The 24,691-nt window shown below is 40.1% G+C and overlaps 1 protein-coding gene across 1 annotated transcript in view; it reads left to right on the top strand.

Moving 5' to 3' along the window:
• The first annotated feature begins 18,609 nt into the window (after positions 1-18,609).
• The window catches only part of LOC311485391 (C-myc promoter-binding protein-like), a 55,721-nt gene continuing 49,639 nt past the window's right edge, over positions 18,610-24,691 (top strand). The window contains exons 1-2 of the mRNA XM_084540759.1: positions 18,610-18,956; positions 23,212-23,458. Coding sequence (XP_084396885.1) covers positions 18,646-18,956; positions 23,212-23,458 — 558 coding nt within the window. The 5' untranslated portion in view covers positions 18,610-18,645. The remainder of the gene's footprint in view (positions 18,957-23,211; positions 23,459-24,691) is intronic.

Below are 24,691 nucleotides of genomic sequence, written 5' to 3'. Positions count from 1 at the left end.
TTGACTGATCGCTGTTGCTTCGATCTGGGAAGCAAGAACTCTCTCAGAAATCTGGAAAGCTGTTTTACTGATGCTGCAACGGCAACTTTTGATCCCTGACAACTCACTAAAGATGAACTTCTGGTGTGTTTGCAGCAATTTAATAAATAGACAATTAATGCTGAACATACTCGAGACAGAAACAAAAACCCTTGTGTGCAGTTTGCGTTTGGCTGCAGTCGACAGCAGATGGCAGCAGCGAAACATGATTCTGTAAACCTGGTTGACAATAAGTGAATGTCTGTCCATTTGTGTCATTTAGTACTTATCGGAAAACAAGATTTGTTTGTGCATGCTTTAAAATTCAACTGCAGGGACACTCAAAGTTGAAACGGTGCTTAAAAATGTATAAGAGTATAAATCCACATTAAATATAGTGTGTGACATTAAATAATTACAGGATGAAAGAAAAGCATTTTTCATATTTAGGTTAAGCTTAAAAGGACATAGGACATTTGAATTTAATCCAGCCATGTAAAACACTGACTGTTGCTCATCAGTTTACGCTTATGTTCAGGATTAAATCTTACATTTTAGGGTTTCATAAAGCTATGTGCTCTCAGATTTCCAAAATTGGAGGAAATAAGGTATAGAGATATTTTAAAGATGCACAGTTTTTGTTCATTTTTTTTTAAAATCAGTGTCAGGTGTTGTCATACACTGTGCATTTTATCACATTTTATTGTGGAAGACAAGTTTTGAAACATGAAAATTATTAAGATGTGGCTGATTTGAGGTCAGTAAGTTTGTTCCATTTGTGCAAAACAACTTAAAACATGTAGTTTGTGTAGGGAGAGTCTAGAGGGAGGCATCAGATGTCATGCAGGCAACTAAAACCCCTCACATACATTTACATGTTACATACTGTATGCATATGCAGCTTCTACAGAACATTGACCATCTGCCCATTTTGGATATTTATAGAAGCTGTTCATGAGAACTGGTGCATCTAACCTCTGACAATAAAAGTTAAAATATATATTTTTAGGGAGTTATGACTCCACATGACTGTGTGGTAATACCTTGTCAGCTCTCCGCCCCCATCAACACCAAACCAACCTCACACCTACTCTCAGCTGAGCTGTTTCAACCAGTTTCATCATATATCCTGCTCTTCAACATAAAGTAAAGTTGAGACTGGATTTATTCGACATGAAAAAATGAGCTGCTGGCGGGTAGCTTATACGTGAGATGTCACTAACAATCAATGAAACGATTCAGTACCGATCGGGACGCAGAGGTTGTTAGGAGAATGTGTCAGCTTGCATCATTCGTTCATTAGTTTTCCATTAGCACTTATTCATTTGCGTGAAGCAGACATACGATCCCAGGATGCACTAGGGGCAAGGCAGGTGGGAAAACACTCTGACCAGTTGACCACAGGGTAAACAACACATTACAGCATCTTTATTAGTCCACCTACACTGTGTGACTCTGATGTGTGAAAAGAAACTGACACGATGATTGGACTGTGAATGTAAGATGGCAGAAGCTGTCATAATATGACAAGATTTGATGTCATATCATTGTTTCTTTTCCAATGTTTTTGGAACAGAAGCAAGCATACAACTGTCACGACAAACCATGTTGCATAGTTTCAGTCTAAATAAGGCTTATTTGCAGTGTAAACTTAATTTCAAGCATTTCTGCTTGTTATTCAGGGGCATAAATGACAAGCAAAAACCTTAAAATGTATTGCCATGATATGTGAAATGTGCCAGAAGTGGCATGCTACCTATACGCACTTCCACGATATGACATAGGTTTTGTGTAAATTTGTTTTACTTCTACAAAAAGATAGATTTTTATTGTTGTTGTGGGGGAAACGGCTTTTATCACACTGGTGCAGTGCTGTTGCCTCTCAGAAAGAAGGTAGGTTGAAACTTACTGGCTCTGAGTGGAGTTTGGGAAAAACGTGGGAAACATTTGCAACAAGCCTCAGCAGCAGTGCTGGATTCAGAAAATGAAATGGTCGTATCTGTGAAAATAAATCAAAGGAAAATTTTCCCTGGTGTAACTCTCCTCATCTTTCTGAGGCCTGAGGCCTTGAGGCATATAAGAAAGAAAGAAGAATAGTAGGTGATAAAATATCTGTATTTCTTTTGCCATCCATATTTTAAAATAGATATATACCGTCATAGTAGTATGACCTGAAATTGAAAGATGACTTTGATAAGCAACTAACAAAAAACATCCAGTATCAACATTTATTGTCCTTAAATGTTTGTCCATAAGGGATTCAAAATGAAAACATTTCATCTTCAATGGAAAACTATGGAATTAATACCAGTTTATGCAAAATGTATTTGCTGATTGAAAAATAGAAGACAGCCTAGTAATCAACAGTGTAATTAATCTCCATTTTTAATCAAATGTATTATGCAATCATTTGGGTTTGTGTCATTAAATAAGGACAGAATTAGGTCATTAGACAACCTCTCAGTGAATGAGAAGATAATATTGAGGTAATTTCATTACAAACATTGTCAGCATCAGGTAGATTAAATGAGCTCCTTCCCACTGAGCGATGCTGGCTGGGATACAAACTGGGTAGTGTGTATGCATGTATTCCTCACTTTGTGGGGACATACATCAGCTCAGACAGTCACACTGACAGGACTTCCTTATGGGGATAAATAAAAACAAAATAAAAACAAAAAACAGAAAAAGGATACTTGGGTATTGTGCTTTAGTACAAATTCGGAGGATCTATTTTCCTGTCATTTTCTCCCCTTCTCCAAACTAAATTTAGTTTTAATTATTTATTTGAAGCTATGAAAACAGGATGTGACAACATCATGATTGATAGTTGCCATGACAAAGACTCCATGAAGCAATCAGGTAGGAATGTGAGAGTTGGAAAAAAACTGTTGTTGTTGATCTTTATGCTGGCAAAGGTTACAAAACCATCTTTAAAGTTAAAGAGTTTGGAATCAACAAATCCACAATCAGACAGATTGTGAACAAATGAAAGAGATTTGAGACGACTCTTACCCTTCACTTCTAAGCAACTAAAGGCCTCTCTCACACTGGATAATGTTCATGTTCATGAAGTCACTATCAGCAGAACACTGAACAACCATAGTGTGCACTGCAGAATGGCAAAGACAAAGCCACAGCTCTCCAAAAAGAACATTTTTGCCCATCTGCAGTTTTCTAAACATCATGTAGACAAGCCAGAAAACTATTGGGAAAATGTTTTGTGGACGAATGAGACCAAAGTAGAATTATTTGGTATAAATGTGGCTCATATTTGGAAACTAAACAACACTGCACTCTAGCGTCAGAGCATCATCCTCTCCGTGAAACATCGGACTGGTAATGTCCTTGTTTGGGCCTGTGTTGCTGCATCTGGGCCATGTCGGCTTGCTATCATTGACGGACCAATAAATTCTGAATGACCAGTGAATTCCAAAGGAAAATGTCAGGACGCCTGTCCATGAGCTGAATCTTGAGAGAACCTTGGTCATGCAAGACAAAGAGCCTAAGAACACTTGTTCTTCAAAAGAATGATTAAAGAAGAACAAAATTAATGTTTAGTGATGACCAAGACAAAGTCATAACCTTAATCCATTACAAATATTGTGGAAGGACCTGAAACAAGCAGTTAATGTGAGAAAGCACACCAAAATTTCAGAACTGAAGCAGTTCTGGACTGAAGGATGGGCTAAAATTCGTCCAAGCCGATAGACGACCTATCAGGTGACACAGGAAACGTTTAGTTGCTACACAAGGGGATCACACCAGATACTGAAAACAACACTGAAAACAAGGGTTCATTTACTTTTCCTCTTCACGAATAAATAAACACAAAATAAACACAAACACAACAGCATATGTTTAATTGATCTGATCGAGTTGTCTTTGTTTACGCTTAAGTTTTGAATCATTTTAATGCAGAAATGTAGAAAATGTAGAGATACTGGGCCACCATACACTGATTTCTTGCATTTACACTTTGAATAAATTATTATGTAACTTTATTAACAGTTTTCTATAGGAAATTTTCGTTTGTAAAATAATACTTTTTAGTGTAGTTTTAACTCTTTTACTTTGCTATGGGACTCAGTTTCATTCCCATTGTGTGAACACACCATTTCCAGCGCATGTATTGATTTTCATTCTTTTTTTTTTGTTTTGTTTTGTTTTTCCCGCATTTTTTTGTGGTCTGCCAGATTGGTGAAAATATACCATACTTTTTATTTTTTCCTTTTTACTACTTAACTTTTTTCATATTTTTTCTTAAAATTTTACGAAAAAAAAAAATTCATGTAAAATTTTAAATGAAATACTGTTTTTTTACAGTGTGGATTTTAGCACTTTGACTTTGCTTAAGGGACTGAATTTCTTTCTTCAAATGTTTGTGTTTTCTGCATTCATTATTTCCAAAGCCGTGGTCACTTTATGTAGATTTCTTTACTTTCACACTTTGAATATAATGCTTAACTTTATTAAAACAGATTTTTTTGTTGTAAAATAATAATTCATTTACAATGTAGTTTTAGTAACAGTAGTTGGACTGACTGAATATATAATAAATATATGGGTATGGTTTTTAAGTGTCCAGAAAATGAATGAAAGTGAATGAAATGTCCTCTGAAGTGATGGAAACACGAATCTGTGTGTGTGTATGAGTGTGTGTGTGTGTGTGTCCGCGGATTCCCATCACAACCAAGATGGCGGCGGAGCGGACAGCCGGCTCGGCACGGTGACTGACAGAAGAAGCTGCCTCGCTAACGGTTATTCTCTGAGAAGGAGAGGCGGGGAAAACTGACTAAATAACAACAACAGCAGCCGGTTATCACGCCTCACCGGTAATGCAGCAGCACCGGTAGACGACAGACACCGGTCGAAGTTGTGCGTGGGGACCGATTTTGACGTTCACAAACGGGGTAAGTACGGAATGATGAGCCGTTACAGTGACTGAGTGGCTGCTGAGGGATTTACCGAACAGCTGCCGGCTGCTAACTAGTCCTGGAACAAGCTAGAAATCCCTCTCGCTTGCCGTGTCAACCTCAAAATGTGATTTTTTTTTTTTGTGTTTAATCTAAATGTCATTCAGCCCTTGCAGCGTTCAAGCCTCCTATGCTCCCCTCACGGTTCATTCCTGAAGCCTAGCCACAGGTTGTTTTCTATAATTCGTGATTATTTTAATAATCCATTTAAGCTAGACCATGTTAAACATCAGCTCGTATAACTGTTATAACCACTAGCATGCGGTTCAGAGCTAAAAATAACCCAAAACACCACACTCTCCATGCACACCCTGTTGCCTAAACACAATATCAGGTTGTTCAGTTTTCATGCTTTTTTTTTTTTATTTATGCATAAAAAGATGCATTTTATGTGAAGGATTTGCAGCACGGTGTAATTTTGTGCAGACTGTCTGGGAAATTGTGTCAATGCAAGGTGAGAAAAAACTGAGCTGCAAAGAGACACCAGGAGAAGAGCCCATGCCTAATGAAAAACATCAGACAGCGGCGTTTGTTCTTTGGTGGTGTTGGCGGCTGCATCTATCTGGAATTTACATTATGGATTACTTCGCAAAGAAATTTGCCTTTGCGTCGTTTAGTGGTGTCGCGCGGGACAGACAAGTCTGGTCAAATCATACATGCGACAGAAATACCCTCAAGCCAGTCATTTGGAAACCTCAGCTCCACCTACCAGAAAGATAACCTGCACTGAAAACCCATAAATTCTCAGTCTGCTCTGCTTCTTTTTTTGGGCTTCACTTTCACTCCTATCATGAAATTTCTCACAAGAAGACCCTGTTGTTGTGCACGTGATGGAAATGGCGTCTCATTGCCTTGGCTCTTCATGTTTGGAATGAAAATAACACAGATTTTAAATTGTCGTCCGGTACGAAAACAAAGAAGCTAAATGACTGACTGCACAAGTTGCTCTCGACCTGGCTGTGAAGTCCTGTACCAGGATTTACGACAGTGAGTTAAAGATCAAAAGGATGCGCAGCTAGACGGTGTCTGACTAGCTGAAGCCTTCATGTAACCCCGGTTCCTCTGATCCTGACACCAAGGTTGTCTGCCTGCTGTCTGCCTATAACTGACACCAAATGTCCTGGTGGTTTCAATACCTAAAGGGCGAAGGGTGCACGCTTATTCCTAGTTTGTGTAATTCATTGCACACATACAAAGTGGGAAAACAGCCTGGCTTCAGAGCTGTAAGTTACACAGGAGGAGACTTGTGGCAATGTGGCAACCAGAGACCATGGGATGTTAATAATATTCATGGAGTTGTTGCACTGAAAAAAGTGGACTAATACAAAGTTGAAGTAATCCTACCTTTGAAGCGATGACCAGTGCAGGCCAGTGGCACATTTGACTGACATATAATGCAAACACAGATTTCCCAGACGCTTACCGCAGGGAAACACCATCCACAACTTTGGTTTCTACCGCCTACTTCACCACACTGATCATATATATATATTTTCTTTTCAAAATGAAACTTGGAGTGACTCCAAGAAGAGCTATTTTTTGTGATCCATAATGTATCTTTTGAATTAAATAAAAAAACAGTACAAGGGCTTTTAACAAATAAGAAACAAGAAAAGAAAAATGTTGAAGCATACCAGTGCTCGGGCGGTTGATGTTTTTTTGTTCCTCTTGTTTCACTCTGAAACATTTTGGCTTGAAAATATATTAGAGAAATTTATCGAGCTGTAGCAATGGTTGACGAAGTTTGGCGATGTGAAGTAGGCAAGTATTAAATTCAACTGATTTTAGTTTTGAGGTGACGACTAGTGGCTTTGGGTGAGCTCAGTTGGAGTGGAGAAGCGACAGCAAGAAGAGCTAGCTCCGTCCATACTCTAGCGATATTTTTATGTTCTTCTTGTTTCACTCTGAAACATTTGGGGTGGAAAAGATGGATACTTCGGCAACCAGCGCTAGCTACTAGCGACTAGCGTCTTGGGCTTCATATGAATGTATCATGACTGTGTCTCTGCCTGTGAATGCAATACTGATATTGTATTTTGTTGAATTTCTGAGATTTCTATCAAACTGTGGGTGTCCCAGGAGATGCAGTATGGGCATTCAAAAGACAAAAGGTATTCAAAGACTTAAAAGGAGGAAAACTGTTATATTCATCAATTTCTAGGAGTTATTTTGAGATAAAACCGTAGCAGAGATGTGACAGCTCTATAAATGGTTTCCCACAGGTGTAGATAACCTGTGGGAGTAAGTAGGAAGATTATCTGCCAATTTGAGTTTCCTAGAGGTCACGGGGCAACAAGTTTACACTGATGTAAACATCAAAGTACAGCAGTTACTCATGATGTCCCTACATTTTTCTATAATGTCATTCAGTGTCAACATGTTTGATTGAGTTTTGGCTCATAGTTTCAGTTGGAGGTAGTGTTAGAGATGGTGGCAGACTAGAAGAGCGACAGAGCAAGAGACGGAACTGCTGAAAATAAATGACAGTCATGCTTTTTTTGCAGTATGGCCTATTTCCTGCTTCTCTGACTGTTGAAATTGTCCTCTCTGTCTTTCCAGTGATTTCTGCAGCATTGTTGACTGATGCAGCGTAGTAGTTTGAACGTATTTTAGGTTGTGTATTTGCTCTACGAGTATCAGTGATGAATGGATACATTTTGTTGGATAAATTTCCATAAACATTCCTCACATTCTCACATTCTGAAATCCTCTAAAATGAATCTACAATATGTTTAATTTCCTTTAAGTTATTCTATGAAAACTCTAAACACACCTAAAAATGTAAGTGAGTAATAAGTAATCAGTAAGATATATACAAAATTCAGAATTTCTGGCTAAGTTTGTGACTGAAAGCTGATTTGATTTAAAACGTGTGATGACAGCGGAGAGCTGGACAAAAGCAAAGCCATGTACAAGGTGAGAAACTAGAGGTAAAATATTGTGGAAATACCACAAATCTCACAAACCAATGACGACATTAGTTGTTTTTTTTTGTATACCTCCTATAATTAAGTGAAATAGTTAAGCAACGGAAAATTCTCAGAATGAATCGGGACCATATGAATGGGAATTTAATGGTATTAAATCCTATAAACAAACTGGAACCAATGAGAACAGTCGTTTTTTAAGTAAAATGAGTCCAAACTGAAATATCTCAGATTCTATATGGACTGATATAGAATTGATAGATCAAATTAAGACCCTGTGAATCAGAATCAAATTGACTCAGTTAATCAGTAGCTAATAGGGATACCCAGCCCTAGTCTAAGTGTCATAGCACGGCCTACTCTCATTTTTAATACAACACAGCCAAAAGGAGATTCTGTACTAGGAAAGAATGGCTTATATGGATGTGTATGCATAACAAGTAAGAGTAGGATTACATGTTCATAGGGAATACCATCCACAAACACTAATTAGCTGTAAGCTCAGAGTATTTTCTACAGGGAGAAAGACAGGATATATCCTCAGTTGGTGGGTGGCATCCGGTGTTCAGCAGGGATGATTCACCGCTTTTAGCAAAGTCATTTGTGAGAACCAAGCTGCACACTCGGGTGCTGAAAAATGAACCAAGAGCTGAACTGTCCAAAACTGCGTTTCCTTGAATGGCCACTTGAGGCTGGCTCCAAAAGTGAACCAGTCCCCATACATGATCTCCATATTAAAATGTGCAGCTTTACAGAAATAAACATGTTTTCAGCCTGGCGCACAAAACTGTTTTGGTCTTTATAACTAATTTGTCCATTCGTGATAACTGTACAGGAAAGAATTTTTCAATGCTTCTATAAGCATCGAAGTAAACAAACATTTTGTTCTTGGCTAAATTGCATTATAGTCTGATTTTCAAGGAGTGTGACTTCAATAGATTTAACTAAAACTTTTTAGATGTAATTAAAACATTCTTGCAAATAAGCTTGACACAATCAAAGCTCCACTGGTGTAGGTTGTAATTGTTCCTCACATTATTGTGCTGCTGCTGTGTGGTCTGCTGGGCTCACATAGGTAAAAGATCAATCCCCACTGTAGCATCCCTTTGCTCTTATCGTTCTGACTGAAGACATGACTAAATGAACACTGCCAAAGTTAAAAAAAAAAAAAAACACAAATAAAAAGGCATTCTGCGGCTTTGTATGTTTATACAAATCATTTACTCTGACCTGGAGGCAAAGCTGCCGGCTTGAGAATGTTTTCTGCCAACCAGGGAATTAAAAGATCAGGCTGGGAGACAAGGCAGGTTGGTGATATCAGGTTTCCTGGAGACATGGTGTTTAATTCCCACAGGCCTACTGCATTAGCGCTTCCTGGTGCTAATACTGTACACAGAACTTCCATGATGGTAACCTCTCATACAGGACTGAGGGCGGGGAACTGTGACTCCTCTCTTTTCCTTGATTTCTTTCCCTTGATTTCTTTTTAAGTAAAGATTACGATCCTAAAATCAGGTGGTTTATTTTCTCACTCCCAGTTATGTTTCATGCTTAAGTTGTGGCTCACAGTTGTTGGCATGTCTCACAGTCGGAAATCCCTAAATGAAATATAAAGTTTGCAGGAGGCTTCACAAATGGCTGAGGTTTAAGCCGCTGTTGCTAAAAAAGGAAACATTAAACACCAAATTATATATTGTTAAATGTCCAGTTTGTACGGTTAGGATTTATATAGTGGAACATCTGGGATTGTCCAGATTAAAATTTATCCAATTCGGTATCAATTCATTTAGAGAGCTTTGAGTTTCAAAACAATGCTCTTCTGTTATATTTTGGATCTTCATCACAAGATTTGTCATGCAAACCCAGTCTTGTGAGACCACAGCAAGATTTCTAGTGTGAGGATGCAGGAAATGGTGGGTATTTAAAAAATTCATCTGACCATTTTACCAATCGATATTGGATCTTTCAAATCCGATTCAACAATTTCAATCAGAAAATAATTTTTACTTTAAGCCCAGCCCTAATATTATTCATAGTTAAAGGTCCAGTTTGTATGATTTAGCGGGATCTAGTGGTGAGGTTGTAGACTGCAACCAACTGTATACCCCTCAATAAATGGTTTACTACAAGTTGGTGTAGGTCATTTGTGGTAGTAAGTAGGAAGGTTATCTGGCAGTTTGAGTTTCCCCAAGGTCATGGGATGACAAGCTTACACTGATGCAAACTTCAGAGTACAACAGTTACTAACAATGCCCCTCCATTTTTCTGTAATCTCATTCAGTGTCAACATGTTTGAAAGAGTACTGGCTCATAATTTCAGTTGGAGACAGTGTTAGAGATTGCAGCCAACTGAATACCTCTCCTGTTTTAATCTTGTCGGAGAACTGCAACATCAAATTGTGAAATGCCCTCTCAGGACTGGTGCCTCAACCATATGGGATGCGCTCCAATGTCTAGATGTAAAGGCATTCATTCTAAACTACGAAAAACAAAACCAACCTACAACAGATTCAGCTGTCACGTTAGATATACAGTATTTGATATGTTTCCTCCTTTTGTTTGTAATGCTCCTTGACTGTGTTTTCATTCTAGCTTTTCATCACTTGTATCTGATCATTCGAGTGGAACTTAAAGTAACTCCAACTCTTGGAGTGTTTTTTATTTTCATCCACAAGTCACAGTGGAGCTGTTGGTGCAGCTGCACTTGTGCATGTTGTTATCGTCTAGCATCTGCAGTAAAAATAGACAAACAAGTTCTGTCAGAATATTTTCATCGACTTGGTTCTCACAACATCTTAAATCCGTGCTGTAAATGATTCTGCTTAATTTATTTAATCCTTTTTAGATATAATCAAAGAGTGAGGTTAATAGTATCATCTGCCAGCAGGTAAAGTCTGTCACTGCTGCGTCTCCTGCTGCTGTATCGTCATCCATCAGCTTAATTATCCGAAACAAATTCCTCACAGCCTTGCACCCACACAAAGGTTGCATGAAACCTGAGTTGCATTTCAAAATTCTTTTGAAATGTAGGCTAAGACCTCGTGCAGGCATTTACTGTGCTCACCAATTGCTTTCCAGTGTCATTGGGCATATTCATGCTTCATAGGCTTGTCCCTGCAGGGTACAGTTGCTAACCTTGTCTCTGTTATTTCCATTTGCTGTGTGTTGATCCTCCTTTCTTCATTCATATCTAGTACATTGGTTACATCACTCCTGTAAAGCCAGGAGGATCCTTCTGCGTCAACAAGTACTTTAAGTTGACGATCTAATTTGATGTCAAGAAGAGTTATTGTGGAGGCAGAAATACATGCCATAGCTGCATGTAAATATTTGCTGTCTTTACTGAATAAAGCAGCAGATTTTCTCAAGTCTCTGAAGTGTCTGTGATTCAAGAAAGCTGTGATCAGCTGTAACTTCAATGTTCAAGTTATTCTTTGAGACTTTGTTGATAATTGGTAGTATTTTTTAACAGTAATGCAGTAATTTCTCTAAAATGATGTAAGCAGCTGCATCTACCGTACCTATTTGTTCACACAACCAACTTCGTGGTTCACTGTCTTGCTCAAGATACTGTAGAACCATGTCCCTGGGAGCCCTTTAATGTGGCTCGCTGTGAAAAATGCGAAAATGCTAAAGCCTACCTGTGATCTGTTCGATATGTTTCATATTGACCACTTGCCTGCCGTCTAACGTGATGAACCTGTGTGTCTATGACCTTTGGCAAGTGTCGGTTAATAGCTCTTCATTTGAAAGCTATGACATTGATTGTTGGATAGATTATATATGTGCCATTTCCTGCATCCTCTAATTACAAATCTTGCTGCGGTTTTGCAAGACTGGTTTCACATAGCTAATCTTGTGAGATTGTGGAACAAGATTAGTCCAGGTTTGAGGGAGATCTAAAACATATTGTGAAATGCAAAGCCATATGCAAGATGTGGTAAAATATTGTGGAAATACCCCAAATATTCAAACCTGTTTGTTTCCAAACTGAAATATCTGTAATTGAATCAAATCTGGGACCTTGTGAATCGAAATTTAAATGATTCAGGAAATCAGTAGTGATATCCAGCTCTATTCTTCCATCTGTCTGTCAAATTTTTGTAAATTTGTAAAATCATGTAAATCAGTAAATGTGCATGTCGGTAGCCTGCATGCGCTTGTTTTCTTAAAAATAAGTTAAGTCCCTGGTGGGAAAATTTGTTTCAGACGCTGCTGATTAAGGATGCAGACGCACACAAATAACAAAACTGACAGTGACAAAGCCTCATAGATTAATGCCTCCCAACCACCTCCTATGCATAATGTTTCCACATTGTGCACAAACATTCATTTTCTTAGTCTTATTGCAGTTTAAGTGCATGCTCAGTTCTAGCTGTCATGTATTTAAAATTATGGCTATACCAGAATGGGAATGGTTGCTAAACTTGAACTGTAGTAGATATATTTTGAGAAGTGCCAGTAGTAAGTGTGCAGATTTTCACTTCTTAAAATTATTTTTTCCATGCCTTTGTCTTCCTTCTACTGGGTGTACCTTGATTGTGTTGGGAGGTGGCCATTTAAAGCTTATGTCAGAATCAGCATTTCACTCAGGAGCGTCAGCAATGTTTGCACAAATGTGGAACAACTCGAGTTGAATATCAGTGTTCAGTGGAGAAGGTTAGATAACAAGTCAGGTAGAGATTACACTTTCACATGGAATTGCTTATTTCTCACAGAGGTTATCTTTCCTCGTGGATACTGTTCGACCTGATGCTGTTAAAAGCCAGAAGAGCTGAACGCCAGCCCCTCAGGGCTAACTAGGAGCAGATGCTCGACTTCCTACTGGCTTGTGTTTATGTTCTGGGGTGCATTCCTTTTCACCTCCTCCACGTGTCTGCCCTGCTGTGGCTGTCTCTGTGCTGGATGTCTATACAGCTGTGGCCAGCCTCGAAATGAGAGTCCCTTTGGCGAGTTTCATTGGCCCTGGTTCCTGTGAAGTCAAAACAGCTGGAAATCGTTCCCCTGTCACGATGGCTTAAACAAAACCCTTGTGAAAGTGACTGAACGCCTTTTGGGTCTGGACATCTTATCGAACTCCTCCCTGAACTCTTACTGTGATTATAAGTCAGAGAGTTTGGACTGGGAAGCTTTGTCTACGACTCTGGCACCAGGCCTTTCATGTGGCCAAGTTGAAAGTTCTTGGACATGTGGAGATTTTCTCTTGCTCCCGCACTGCTCTCTGCTCTGTGTGGTTAGCGTGATGAATCAGAGAGAACCACCAACACCAGGTGATCTGTGCGTTTAGCTGAGTCACGGCAAAAAGTTGTTCACCACATGCTGAATTTGCTTTACGATGACTGATGGTCTGCAAGGTCTTGGGAAAAGCCGTGTCTCAAGGCATTTGCAATGAATGAACTTGCGGCATAAATAATTCAGAAATACATACATAAATTCTGTAGCTATTCAGAATCGCAGCGAAGACAATTAAGGCGAAGACCTGAGCACACTCTCTAATCATTCACAGCCTTCTCTGCTTGTATGAATCAGTCGGCCCTCTCTTCTTTGTTTGGGCGTTCACTTCAAACTTAAGTCAAGAGCTTCCTTCAAGTCAAGTCTGCCAGCATATTAAGATTTTTGGATTAGACCAGTTAAACTGTGATGCAAGTTTTCATTCTTATGCGTCAGCCACAGTGTGAGTCACTAGCCTGCATCTCTTGGATGCAGCTCCTTGGAGGGAATCCAGTGAGGATCATTGCATGAAAAATCAGTTAGCTTAACGGTGCATGGTTTCACACCCTTATGCTTTCTCAGCACCTTGATGCGTCTGCGTTCACTCCATCGAGATCTAAAACTATTTATGCTGAACTTTGGCCTGCATAGATTTGGTTTAATATTCAAATAGAGCTTGAATGACTTTCCGGGATCAGTATATCATGCAGCCCATGCATCCTTGTGATTATCTTCATATGAAGATTCACTGGAGTGAAAGTAGGAGCTGTGAAATTCATTTTTCATGCTGTCACCTGTGCCTCTGTGGTGCACTTATGTTGATTTCTTCTATTTTTGAAATATAGGGCAGTCCTGCTAGAGACAATAGAGGCAGTTTGCTTTCAGTGAGAGTCCAGGATTGCCCCAAATAGGCACATATAGATGTACTTATGTAACATGCATCGCCATGCTGCTGCTTTGGCATGCGTTGTATTTTTAGCAGACGGACAACATGGCTGGGAAGAGTGTCATTCTTTGGCCGTCACGTTGCTCTGTCGTCAGTGTAACAGGGAGGTTTCACTAAAGAGCCTGATGCTACTGAAATAAATTAGGTTGACATCAATTTTTTTATTTGTTGTTACACTTCTGTACTTTGTGAAGAGTTAACTGTACTTTCTGTGTTTTCATGAAATAATACCTTGTTGGAGTTTTCCGTCAGTTGAGTCATGCAAAATCCCTCTGAGTCAATAAAGAAACGGTCATTTGCATGAAGTAAGATATGCGCTGTACTGGCCAACACCCTGCACTAGTCCACCCTTTATTTTATCAAATGCATATGTGCATATGAAATTATTACTTAAATAGCCTACACTTGCTTTGAGTATGCCGGTCATTATGTCCAGTACGTATATACAACTTGTTCATTAGCTTTTTCAGACTCATGCTCACATATTCTGTTAATGGCAGAGTGATTAATGTTGTAGGCAAATGCAGAGGTGCAGCAGAAATGTCTGTTTGCACCACAGACAAATCCCCCATGAAATCCCATTTTACTTTTGCTGAGTTGTTCGTTTCTTCTCAGCTCTTCTGTCACTTTACCAAAACTAGGGACACACTGATGAAAGTTATCATAAATAAAACCAAATTTTGAACTGTAATAATTGAAATTATTAAAGATATCTCTAAATAAAAGTTTTGAAATTTTCAGAATAAAATGTGACCCTTTCGAAATGGACGTTTCAAGGTTTCACAAGCATATGTGCAGTAGTTTTCAGACTGGCATGGTGGTTTAGCAGCTGTCACCTCGGCAAGAAGGCTCAAAGTGCAAGCATGCCGTCTGTCTGAAGCCTTTCCGTGCAGAGTTTGCGTCGTCTCCCTTTGCCTGCGTGGGTTCTGCCAGGTATTATAGCCTGCTCCAACAATCCAAAGACATGGACGTTAGGTTGATCGGTAATTCTACACTGGAGGTCGGTGTGCTAGGCTTGTGATAATGTGGCCAGCTTGTATCCTGCCTCTCACTCCAAGGATAGCAGGGATCGGCTCCAACCTCCTGTAGTAGATCATGGAAGGATGGAATTTTAAGATCACCATTTACATGTTGGAAAAACACTGTACAAAAGGAGATGCATTGGGAACAAGGGAAACTATGCAAGTCTTCAAAACTTAGCTTCACTCTTGCAAAACTGTTTTTCATTTGATTTTAAGCTTTCAAAACATTTGTTTTGGTTTGTGGGACGACCTTGAAGTCACACAGATGAATTCTCACATTAACTCGAATAACTCGAATTGAGAAACAGTCTTTGTCTATCTAGCATTTTGCTCAATTCCCAGACAAGAAAGAAAAGCGAGCACATGTCCCACATCCTGTACTCTTGAGTGTTTCTCCAGTGTGTTGCAATGTGAGTGTCCCAGGAAATTTTATGAGCCTATGAGTGTTGGGCAGGAAGTTGAACACAGACTGTGATCTTGGACTCAGGATGATGTGCAGATGTGTGGCCCTTAGAGCTCCTGTGGTCACCCTCAGTTTAACCGGGCCGGGTATTCTCTTGCTCATAACCATGGTATGAAGGTAGAGTTAACAGATTTTGTCTGAATGACGTCTGATCCACCCTCTGTTCCATCACAGCTGACCAGACATCACTTGGCACAGAAAATCAGCTCAATTTGCTGTGACTGTTTTCTCATTGGTTTCCCACAGTGAGGAAATGATGAGGCGAGATGCACTTGTAATCTGAGTGTAGGAGCCAGAACACAGCGAACCAGCGTTTTCTCACCATCTGTCAGAAGCTGGAACAAAGGAAGAAACACACATTGCTCTTTGAGGTCATTAATCCTGCAGAGATCTTTATACCAGTAAATGCACAGCGTTTCTCAACAGCAAACTTTAAACTGAACCTCATTAAAATATAACCTTATTACAGAAGTTTTAGTCTACATGATTTGATGTTAAAGATGATATAAATGTGCGGCAACAAGAACATTAGACAAAGATCAAAATTTACAATCTGGAGATGAACAGAGGTCAGGACAGAGGACAGAGAGAGGACATGATGGGGGAAGTATGATGAGGTGGATAAAAAGACACTGTTTTATGTGACGTCAGCTGTAATCTCGTTTGCAGACTGGAGTTGGCAGCTTTTCCACCTTTCCCTCCTGAGCCAACACATTTAGACTTGCTAACACGCCCTGCTAATTAAACCTCTCTTCCCACACCCTCTGTGACTGCATACGGTTGGAATCACAGACCTCATCCAGTTACATTATTCACAAGTACATAGAGCGAAAACTCTCGTATTACAAAATCCAACTGCAGTTAAATGACGATCTGGTTGAGAGATTATGACGTCAGCTTTCAACAGCTTTCATTGGACCACCTTTAGCTTTGATTACAGCGCACATTCGCTGTGCCATTGTTTCAATAAACTTCTGCAATGTCACCAGATTTATTTCCATCCAGTGTTGCATCAATTTTTCGCCAAGATCTTGCATTGATGATGGGAGAGTCTGACCACTGCACAAAGCCTTCTCCAGCACATCCCAAAGATTCTCAATGGGGTTAAGATCTGGACTCTGTGGTGGTCAATCCATGTGTGAAGATGATGTCACATGTTCCCTGAACCACTATTTTACAATTTGAGCCCGATGCATCCTGGCATTGTACGTGTGGAAATGCTCTTTCTTTCACTGTTGTTTTTCTTCGATTTGATTTCACCAACTGTTGTTAAGTGGTCGCCAATCGCGATCAATCAGGAATTTTTTCCGACCACATTTTGTCCTTGAAGGCGATGGTTCAACCACTATCCTTCTAGCTTTTTAATAATGCGTTGGACAGTTCTTAACCCAATTTTTAGTGTCTGCAATCTCCTTAGATGTTTTCTCTGCTTGATGCATGCCAATGATTTGACCCTTCTCAAACATCTTTTCCACAACCATGGGATGTATCTTTCGACATGGTTGTTTAAGAAATGAGAAGCTACTCATTGCATCAGTTGAGGTTTAATAACTTGTTGCCAGCTAAAAGATAATCGCCCAAGCAGTAATTATCCCATAGGAGGCTCGTACCTATTTGCTTAGTTAAATCCAGGTGGCGACTTTTCTTTGGACCAGGCAGTGTGTGTATATATAATCTGTATATATAAGTGTTTTCATCGCATTGGTACACATTTCTCACACCTCCTAATTTCTGTTTTGGCTGTGGTGAAGATTCATTTTGACCCACAGAGACACACTCATGTCCTGGAGGCAGACTGAGACTTTACACCCCAAGGCTACAAAAAAATAAAATAGGCTTTAGGAATTTAGCATTGAGTGAGACTTTCATGCAAAATGTAGACCTGCCTTGTCAATAAGAAATGAGCAGAATACAGTCACAACTGGTTTACTGCTCACGGCCAAAATGTTGGTAGAAAAATAATAGTAGTAAGCCGTAGTTTATTTAATGAATCTGTGATGCATATGTTATATCTCTAGTCTCACAGAGGGACTGAATCCACGGAATCAAGAAGGCACACATTTGACATTTTTTTGGCAGAGCCTCCAGCGGCAGCTGTTTTTAGAAATGTTATAGTTTTTCTAACACACCATTAATTTTGTTCTCTTCTGTATCTTTGGCCCAAATGCAAATTTAGTCTCATACTCAGAAGTTTCAGTGCTTTCTGTTCTCCTGAAACAGGCAACCAGATTGTGACACAGCAAACAGTCACTGGTGAAGTGGATCAGATTAACTCTGCACTGTTTGATGCACTAACTGTTCTCAGAGCGTGGCGAATGTGTTTGAGTCTCTCTTGTTTGTTTTTGAAGAAGAAAATGTTCTTGTGTTGTTTGGACTTTCACGGCCCCACGTAAATAGTGACTGTGTTGTTTTCAGTTTTTTTCTCTCATTGTGGAAGTAACGTTTAATATCACATTTTCCAGTAGTAGTGCAGTCAGGACATGCCCTTCTTATGATGTATTAAGAAAACTACTATTTGACTTCTATCACTCTGCTTAATGGACCCCATAATATCACAAAGCCTCTAAGCTGAGGCGTTTTATGTGGCTCTGGCCTGTAATTGAGGCAGAATGTGAAGTGTGAAGAAACACCTCACTGCTCCCTTTTTAAAATGCGCACTCAGGTCTGTATAGTCAGTCAGGCTTTTAACTGAGATTCACAGTTAGAGAAACGTTCAAAACTTATAACATCAACAATATTCTGTCCTCTTCAAAGCCTCGGGTGTCCTTGAGCCGGGACATTGAACCCTCAGCTGATCACGGGACCTAAAGTTGGCCTGGTAAAAGGTCGTCAGCTAACTATCTAAACTGTAAATGGCTGCTTGATGCCCTCTCTTCCTCACAGTTTTGCCTTCTCTTTTCATTTGCCCTTCTAAGCAGTAAGATTTATGAACCAGATTTTTTATTTTTACGGTCAAAGCAAGGACACAAGAACCATTTGTACCTGCTACCACAATGAAAATTAATCTCCCCTGTCTGTCTCTCTTTCTCTCTGTGTGTGTCTCTTCCTCTGTCCCTCTAATGGCAGTTGGCGGGGATGGGAAATGATGGAGGACAAAGGCCCTCGTGTAGCCGACTACTTTGTGGTGGCCGGTCTGACAGATTCGTCCAAGCCGTTGGACCAGGAGATCCACTTTGATGATGTCTGCCACAAGACGGCCAAGCCTAAAGCGCCCATCACCGACGTGGCGGTGGTGATCCGTTCGCTGGGCGAGGAGGTACCGCCAGGGTACACGTGCATAGAGACAACACCAACTGGCCAGTCGGCTGATCTTAACAATGGAGGCCTCATGGCGCCCCAGATCTTCCTGTGCTACAGACGAGGCTGTGACAAACCACCGCTCATTGACCTGGGGTAAGCTCTAAAAGAGTTTTATCTTCTAAAGTTTGTTTAGTATTCAAACAAGGTAGCACTAAATGGTGGAGTCAGCATGTTAACATGCTCACAAAAACCCTGCTCACACGCTGATGTTTAGGAGCTACAGTCTTTACTATTTTTAACCATCTTAGTTTTGCATGTTGACTTCAAGTTAAATTGATAAAAATGTCTTTATTAAGCACAAAATACAAATTACAGTAAAGGCTGATATAATTTCATTTGCAGGTATTTGGTAAAACAAAATTAAAATGAATAAATTAACCTTTGGGATGGGAGCGGAGGCGCCAGACTAAGACCCTGTGTCATCTCATCTGGATGAGGGGAGGCAAGCTGCAGAAAATGAATGAATGGATGGATGATGAAACTAAATGTGAAATAAAGGGATCAAGTTTTAACAGTGCATCCAGAAAGAGATAAATGCGTGTACCAGATTTCAAGGATATCCATCCAGTTAGGATATTAGACTAAATACCACAAATGTCAACAAGAGAAAAGAAGTGAAAGTGAAACTAGGGCTGATTGCAATTCATTTTACATTTGCATGCTTAAACTGCAGCACCATCTTCTGCTTCGACTGTAGAATGTGTTATATTTTGCTTACATTTCAGTTTCACAGCATTTTCTAGACAACTTAAAAGGATTACTTTAATGACATGCAGCGGTCTGAGCGGACCTAAAATGTACAGCATTATTTGTCTTGTAGCCGCCCACAAAATTTTGCAGTAGAACGTTGGCCTCAAGCCGCTCGGTTGGGAACTGATTATGCTCCCGTAAATATCTGCCAGGCCAATTAAATCTTTTGGGTGGGCTTTATGTAGTGATGGAAAGAAGGGTTACAGCGACGTGGCCGTTCACATCATCTGGAGTTGAATTTGTTATGTCTATTTATTTCTCTGTATCAGTTTAATCGCCCCATTAAAAATTGAGTCTGAATATGCAAGGCTAAGGATTATCGGCAGCTCTCTGCATTGTTTTCGTTGTTTATATAACTGTCATCCTCCTACTTAACATAAAAAACGGTGGCCTGCTTCTCTTTGTTATTGTGAATAAGGTGAAGTAATGTAGTCCAGAAAAGCAGAAGAGCTATTAACTGTAGAAAGTGCTCTGCTCTACCTGAAAATCCTCCCGTGCAGCAGTTTTCCACAGTGGCAGTTTTTTTGTCTGCCTTGCAGCCGTTCCTCATTGGCATTTTGCAACAAAAGGAAGTGAAGCACTGCTACAGGTGTCCTCCTCAGCAGCGTCTTTTGAACCGTGTGAATGCTGTTTGTTCAGTCCTCGCACACCTATAGCTGACAGAGGCAGGTGGTGACAATGCTAAAGAGGCTCACGCTGGCCTCTGACACAACAAGAGTGCAGTGCTTATCAGGCACTGACACAGAGCCAGTGCTCAGACAGTATCAGCAGCTTTAGTGTGCTGATATCCCAGAGGGGCTGCACTTCTCAGACACTTGTAGGACTAATGGGAAGCTGAGTGCGTGGGTGAGCAGCTGTAGCCATCCTTTAAATGCATTTTTACTTATTGCTCCCTATATTAGGGAATCTTTGCTCAGCCTGCAATGGGAACAGTTAATATCATCTGTGACAGTTTGAGTTCATTCAGGAGACATTTTGGAAACATACATAGCAGGAAAAGTCCAGGTGAAACTATTATTATTAACAATCGCCATGTTAATTATTCCAAGAAGCCTCTCCATTGAATGACCATGGATGACACTAGACCTGGCTCTTCTAAATGAAAACAATCAATATTATTAATTACAGCTCTGCTTTTCTGCTTAGACGTGTCAAAATCTGTTCTGTGAAAATGGTCTTTTACGAGGACAAGGAGGGAATATGAGGAGAATTGGCTCCATGCTCCATGGCTCATGGAAGTTAGCCACTTCTGTTTAAATAAAGATGAGATTCTCTTAAAAATCTTGTGCAAACCTCTAACCTCCGGCTGTTTGGAGAGGTCTGTTCAAGGTCTAATTCAGCAAACACAAAGGGCAGTTTGAAATTCTACAGAAGTGGTCGATTCTGTCAATAAAGAAAAACGATGTCAAATGCACTGCTCTGGGGGCCAGAGAGAATGCCCCGACAAAAAAAAGTGTCAGCAGCTCGCCAGCAGAAAAATTTGCGAGCAATAGAAAGACATAGTGTGAAATCCAATTGTCGACCACTTTCAGTTCTTTAGTGCCACAAAATGCCTGTCAAGTTCGCTTGAAGCTGTAATAGAGGATAAGTGTATAACGAAAGTACAAAGTGGGATGTTTAAAAATACTGCCACTGCTGCACACCTCTGAGTCCTCTAAGTGGTTTGGTCTTGGTGAAATATGTCATGATTGAAAGTGGACTGTTTAGGTCAAATCGTGTTCCAGGTGAAAGCATGGTCGCGATACAGTCAGTTAATTTTTATCATTTGAGCTGTTAACCAAAACAAAAGTGTAGACTCTGTGTTACTTTGTAATATTTACATTCAAAAGTCTTGAAGGGTTTAGCAAATTAAAACTCTTAAATATGGAGTCCTTTGTTATTTCTTTATTAATTAATTTGATTGACTTGATTCCAACTGTGACATTTTTATTTGGAAACTGTTGCTGTAAACCCACAATATGCATTCAGGATCTCTCAGTGCTAGTGAAACAGGCTTTGCAGCTGACAGTCGGTCACAAGTGTAGTTCTAGGCTCTTGTTGCTATCCCTCTTTTTCCTCCTCAAATGTCTAAAAATATTCCTGGTGTAGGCAGGAAGCTTGCTCTTCTTGCCGTCACCCTCGCTCTATAATGTGAACAACACCACTGCTCCATCTGGGTTCACCTGACGCTCCAAGCCCATTATCAGTTAAACATTTCATTTAGGGACTCAGTGCTTGCATCATGCGTCAATTAACCTAATCAGTTGCTCCCTTCGGTTATAGCCTCAATCATGTTGATCCAAAATCAAGATTAGTTCAACTTGGTACCCGCCCACTTCGCATTGCTCAGAGATTTCTTTGAATCCTGACACTGGCAGCAAAAACAGAGCAGATTGATCAGAGAGATTCCAAGAGTATGGGAGTGAATAAATGAATAGTTTGGTGAATTCTGATAAAAAGCGAATCACGGGTGAGCTCAGTGGCACAAAAATGCTCGGTAGTCCATGGGAAATAGTGGTGGTGGATGATCTCAGGGATCAAAGGAAATAAATCCAGCCAAGTGAAGAACACTCTCTGGGAGGTAGGCATATCATCATCCACCATAAAGGGAAGACCTTATGAGAGCAAATGCATTCTGCACACCATTCATATTCATAACCCTCAAGAATAGAAAGACCAGAATTGGCTTTTCACCTGGAACAGCATTCTTTGGCCAGATGAAACTAAGATCAACTTACAGTGACGGGAAGAAAATGAGAAGGCTTGGACTGGCTCGTGATCTGAAGCATGGCTGCAGTTCCTACATGTTTCATATAATATTTATGTTTGAATACTTGAAGTATAGCTGGGAGTCTGCACTTTAAGTAGCAATAACAAGAATTGTGTCCCAAATTGATGGTCCTAACTGAATAAGAAGAAGACTGTGGATATACAGGGAGTGCAGGAATAACGTATCGATTTTGTGCTGCTTCTAAATACAGTGACATACACACCCGTCCAACTTTCTGTCCATCACTTGCCTTCCTCAACAAAGCCCTTCTACTAAAAGAAAATGTGTATTTTTATTTAATGAGTAGAGCTTACCGTCAGTTTGGGTTTGGATGTTACGCCCGGTATTGGATTGTTGTCTGTTCCGTGTGCTAGTGTGTTGCCTGATGTGGAAAGTGCAAGAAATATTGCTGCCGAACTGCCAATCTTTTACCACCACCTGCAGTTATTTTGTCACAAAGAAACAAAATCCATCCATGTACGCGAAGGAGGAGAATCAATTTGTGTCTCCACTGGTGTGTCAAAAACAGCAACTCAACACAACTTGATGGTACTCTCGTGAGAGCAGCCAAAGTCATTGAGGTCAAACTGGCCCGGAGGCTGAAGTCTTACTGCCAGCTCATAAATCTCTTATTGGTTTTTCATAAATTGCATCAAATGCTCCTTTGAATGTTATGAGGTACAAGGCTGACAAATCAACCCCGTTTTGTCAGCCACTAAAAGCTGGGAAAAATGCCCAATGTTAGATTTAAATGTGGAGCTCCACCTTATCGGCCCAGTGAGATAATAAACTACATCGATCAGTTATAACTGCACACTGATGTGGTGTTTTGTTGGCCTCCTCCCACAGTGTGCTGTACGAGTGGAAGGAGCGACTGAAGCAGGGCTGCCACCTCATCCAGACCACACCCTCTGGCCGCCCGGCCAACATCAGTGGTAATTCCTCACAGCGCATCTATGTCACCTACCGCCGGGCGCCTGAGAGCCAGCAGCACGCCGCTCTGGCTGTCACCGACATCTGCATCATCATCCCGAGCAAGGGTGAGACGCCCCCGCATACCTTCTGCAAGGTGGAGAAGAATCTTAACAGCAGCATGGTGAGTCAGATACCGATGCCTAGGAGGCTATAGTGTTCAATCATTGTGACAGAGTTGCTTTTCACAATTTACTTTTTTTTTTTTTTTGGGTGATTTCCTGGTTGAGTCTAGATATTTCCTGCAGTTCCAAAAGATGGAAAAAAATATATATATATTTTGTGATTCAAATCGATCTTCATTTGAAAGATCAGGTATTGATTCACAAAATCCTTGAATTAACATATAGTCCATTTCTGCATCTAAAGAGAGACTAATCCTCTGTTACCCATTGAAGAGTGGTTTTGAATTCTCTGGCTGTTGCTCTCTTCGCAGTGGCTGGCCCCAGCTAACTCATTGTTGCGACACACTGTCACTCAAACCAGCTACGTCCTTAATTATACATAACTTGGAACCTTGATCTCATTTAAAAGAGTGCGTTTCACCCCTGTAGAGTTGTCACAAATGGAGAAATTAGCTATTTAGCAGATTATTTCTGCTGTAAACATGAACGCTGTGACATGGAGGTCTATGTGGATTCACTCATTTTTGGACCCAGCATCTAGTGGTCATTAGAGGAACTACAGCTTCTCTGTGGCTTAGTTTTTGTCGATATCGTCTGAGTGCCTTGTTTTTGCAAATCATGCTGCTAACATTTGCCTTAAATTAAAGTTTTCTGAGTCTCTTCTGTATTAACTTAATTTTTCAACCCTGCATAGTCTATACATATGCCACAATTGAATTACTCAATCTCCTGTTGATGTAGTTGTTAAATAGAATCATTAAAAATAGAAAAAAGAGAAACAGAAAAACTTGACAATTTCTTGGAACTAACGCGCCATAATCTTTTCTTGGAACATTTTAAATTGAGCAGGTTATTGCTGATGATGCCAGGGGGCTTGTCAGACTTTGAAATATGAAGACATTCTTAAGTCAGAAGTCTTGAATCCTCAAATCACTTTCCTCAAATCCTCCACCACTCCTTTTAAAGTGTCTTCAGTTGTTGAAATTTGGGAGCAACACACGATGGCTTTGTGCCAAGAAAAAATGTAAAGAAATCGCAGCCTAGTCCTCGGAATAGCATCTCTTTGTCTTTTGTGCTGAAACATACGGTATTGTGAAGTTGTGTTGGCCAGACAAGGAAAAACAGACTTTTCCTTTTGGCGAATGCGTCTAGTTATGCACAACCATCCTAAATTGCCTCAGGAAGTTTTTTTTAACACTTATGTTTTTTCTTTTTTTATATAGTTTAGTTTC

This window comes from Chelon labrosus, assembly GCF_963514085.1.
Source record: "Chelon labrosus genome assembly, chromosome: 3".
NCBI classification, from domain to species: domain Eukaryota; kingdom Metazoa; phylum Chordata; class Actinopteri; order Mugiliformes; family Mugilidae; genus Chelon; species Chelon labrosus.
Note: the sequence above shows the minus strand (reverse complement) of the source record. Positions and strands in the feature narration are given on the sequence as shown.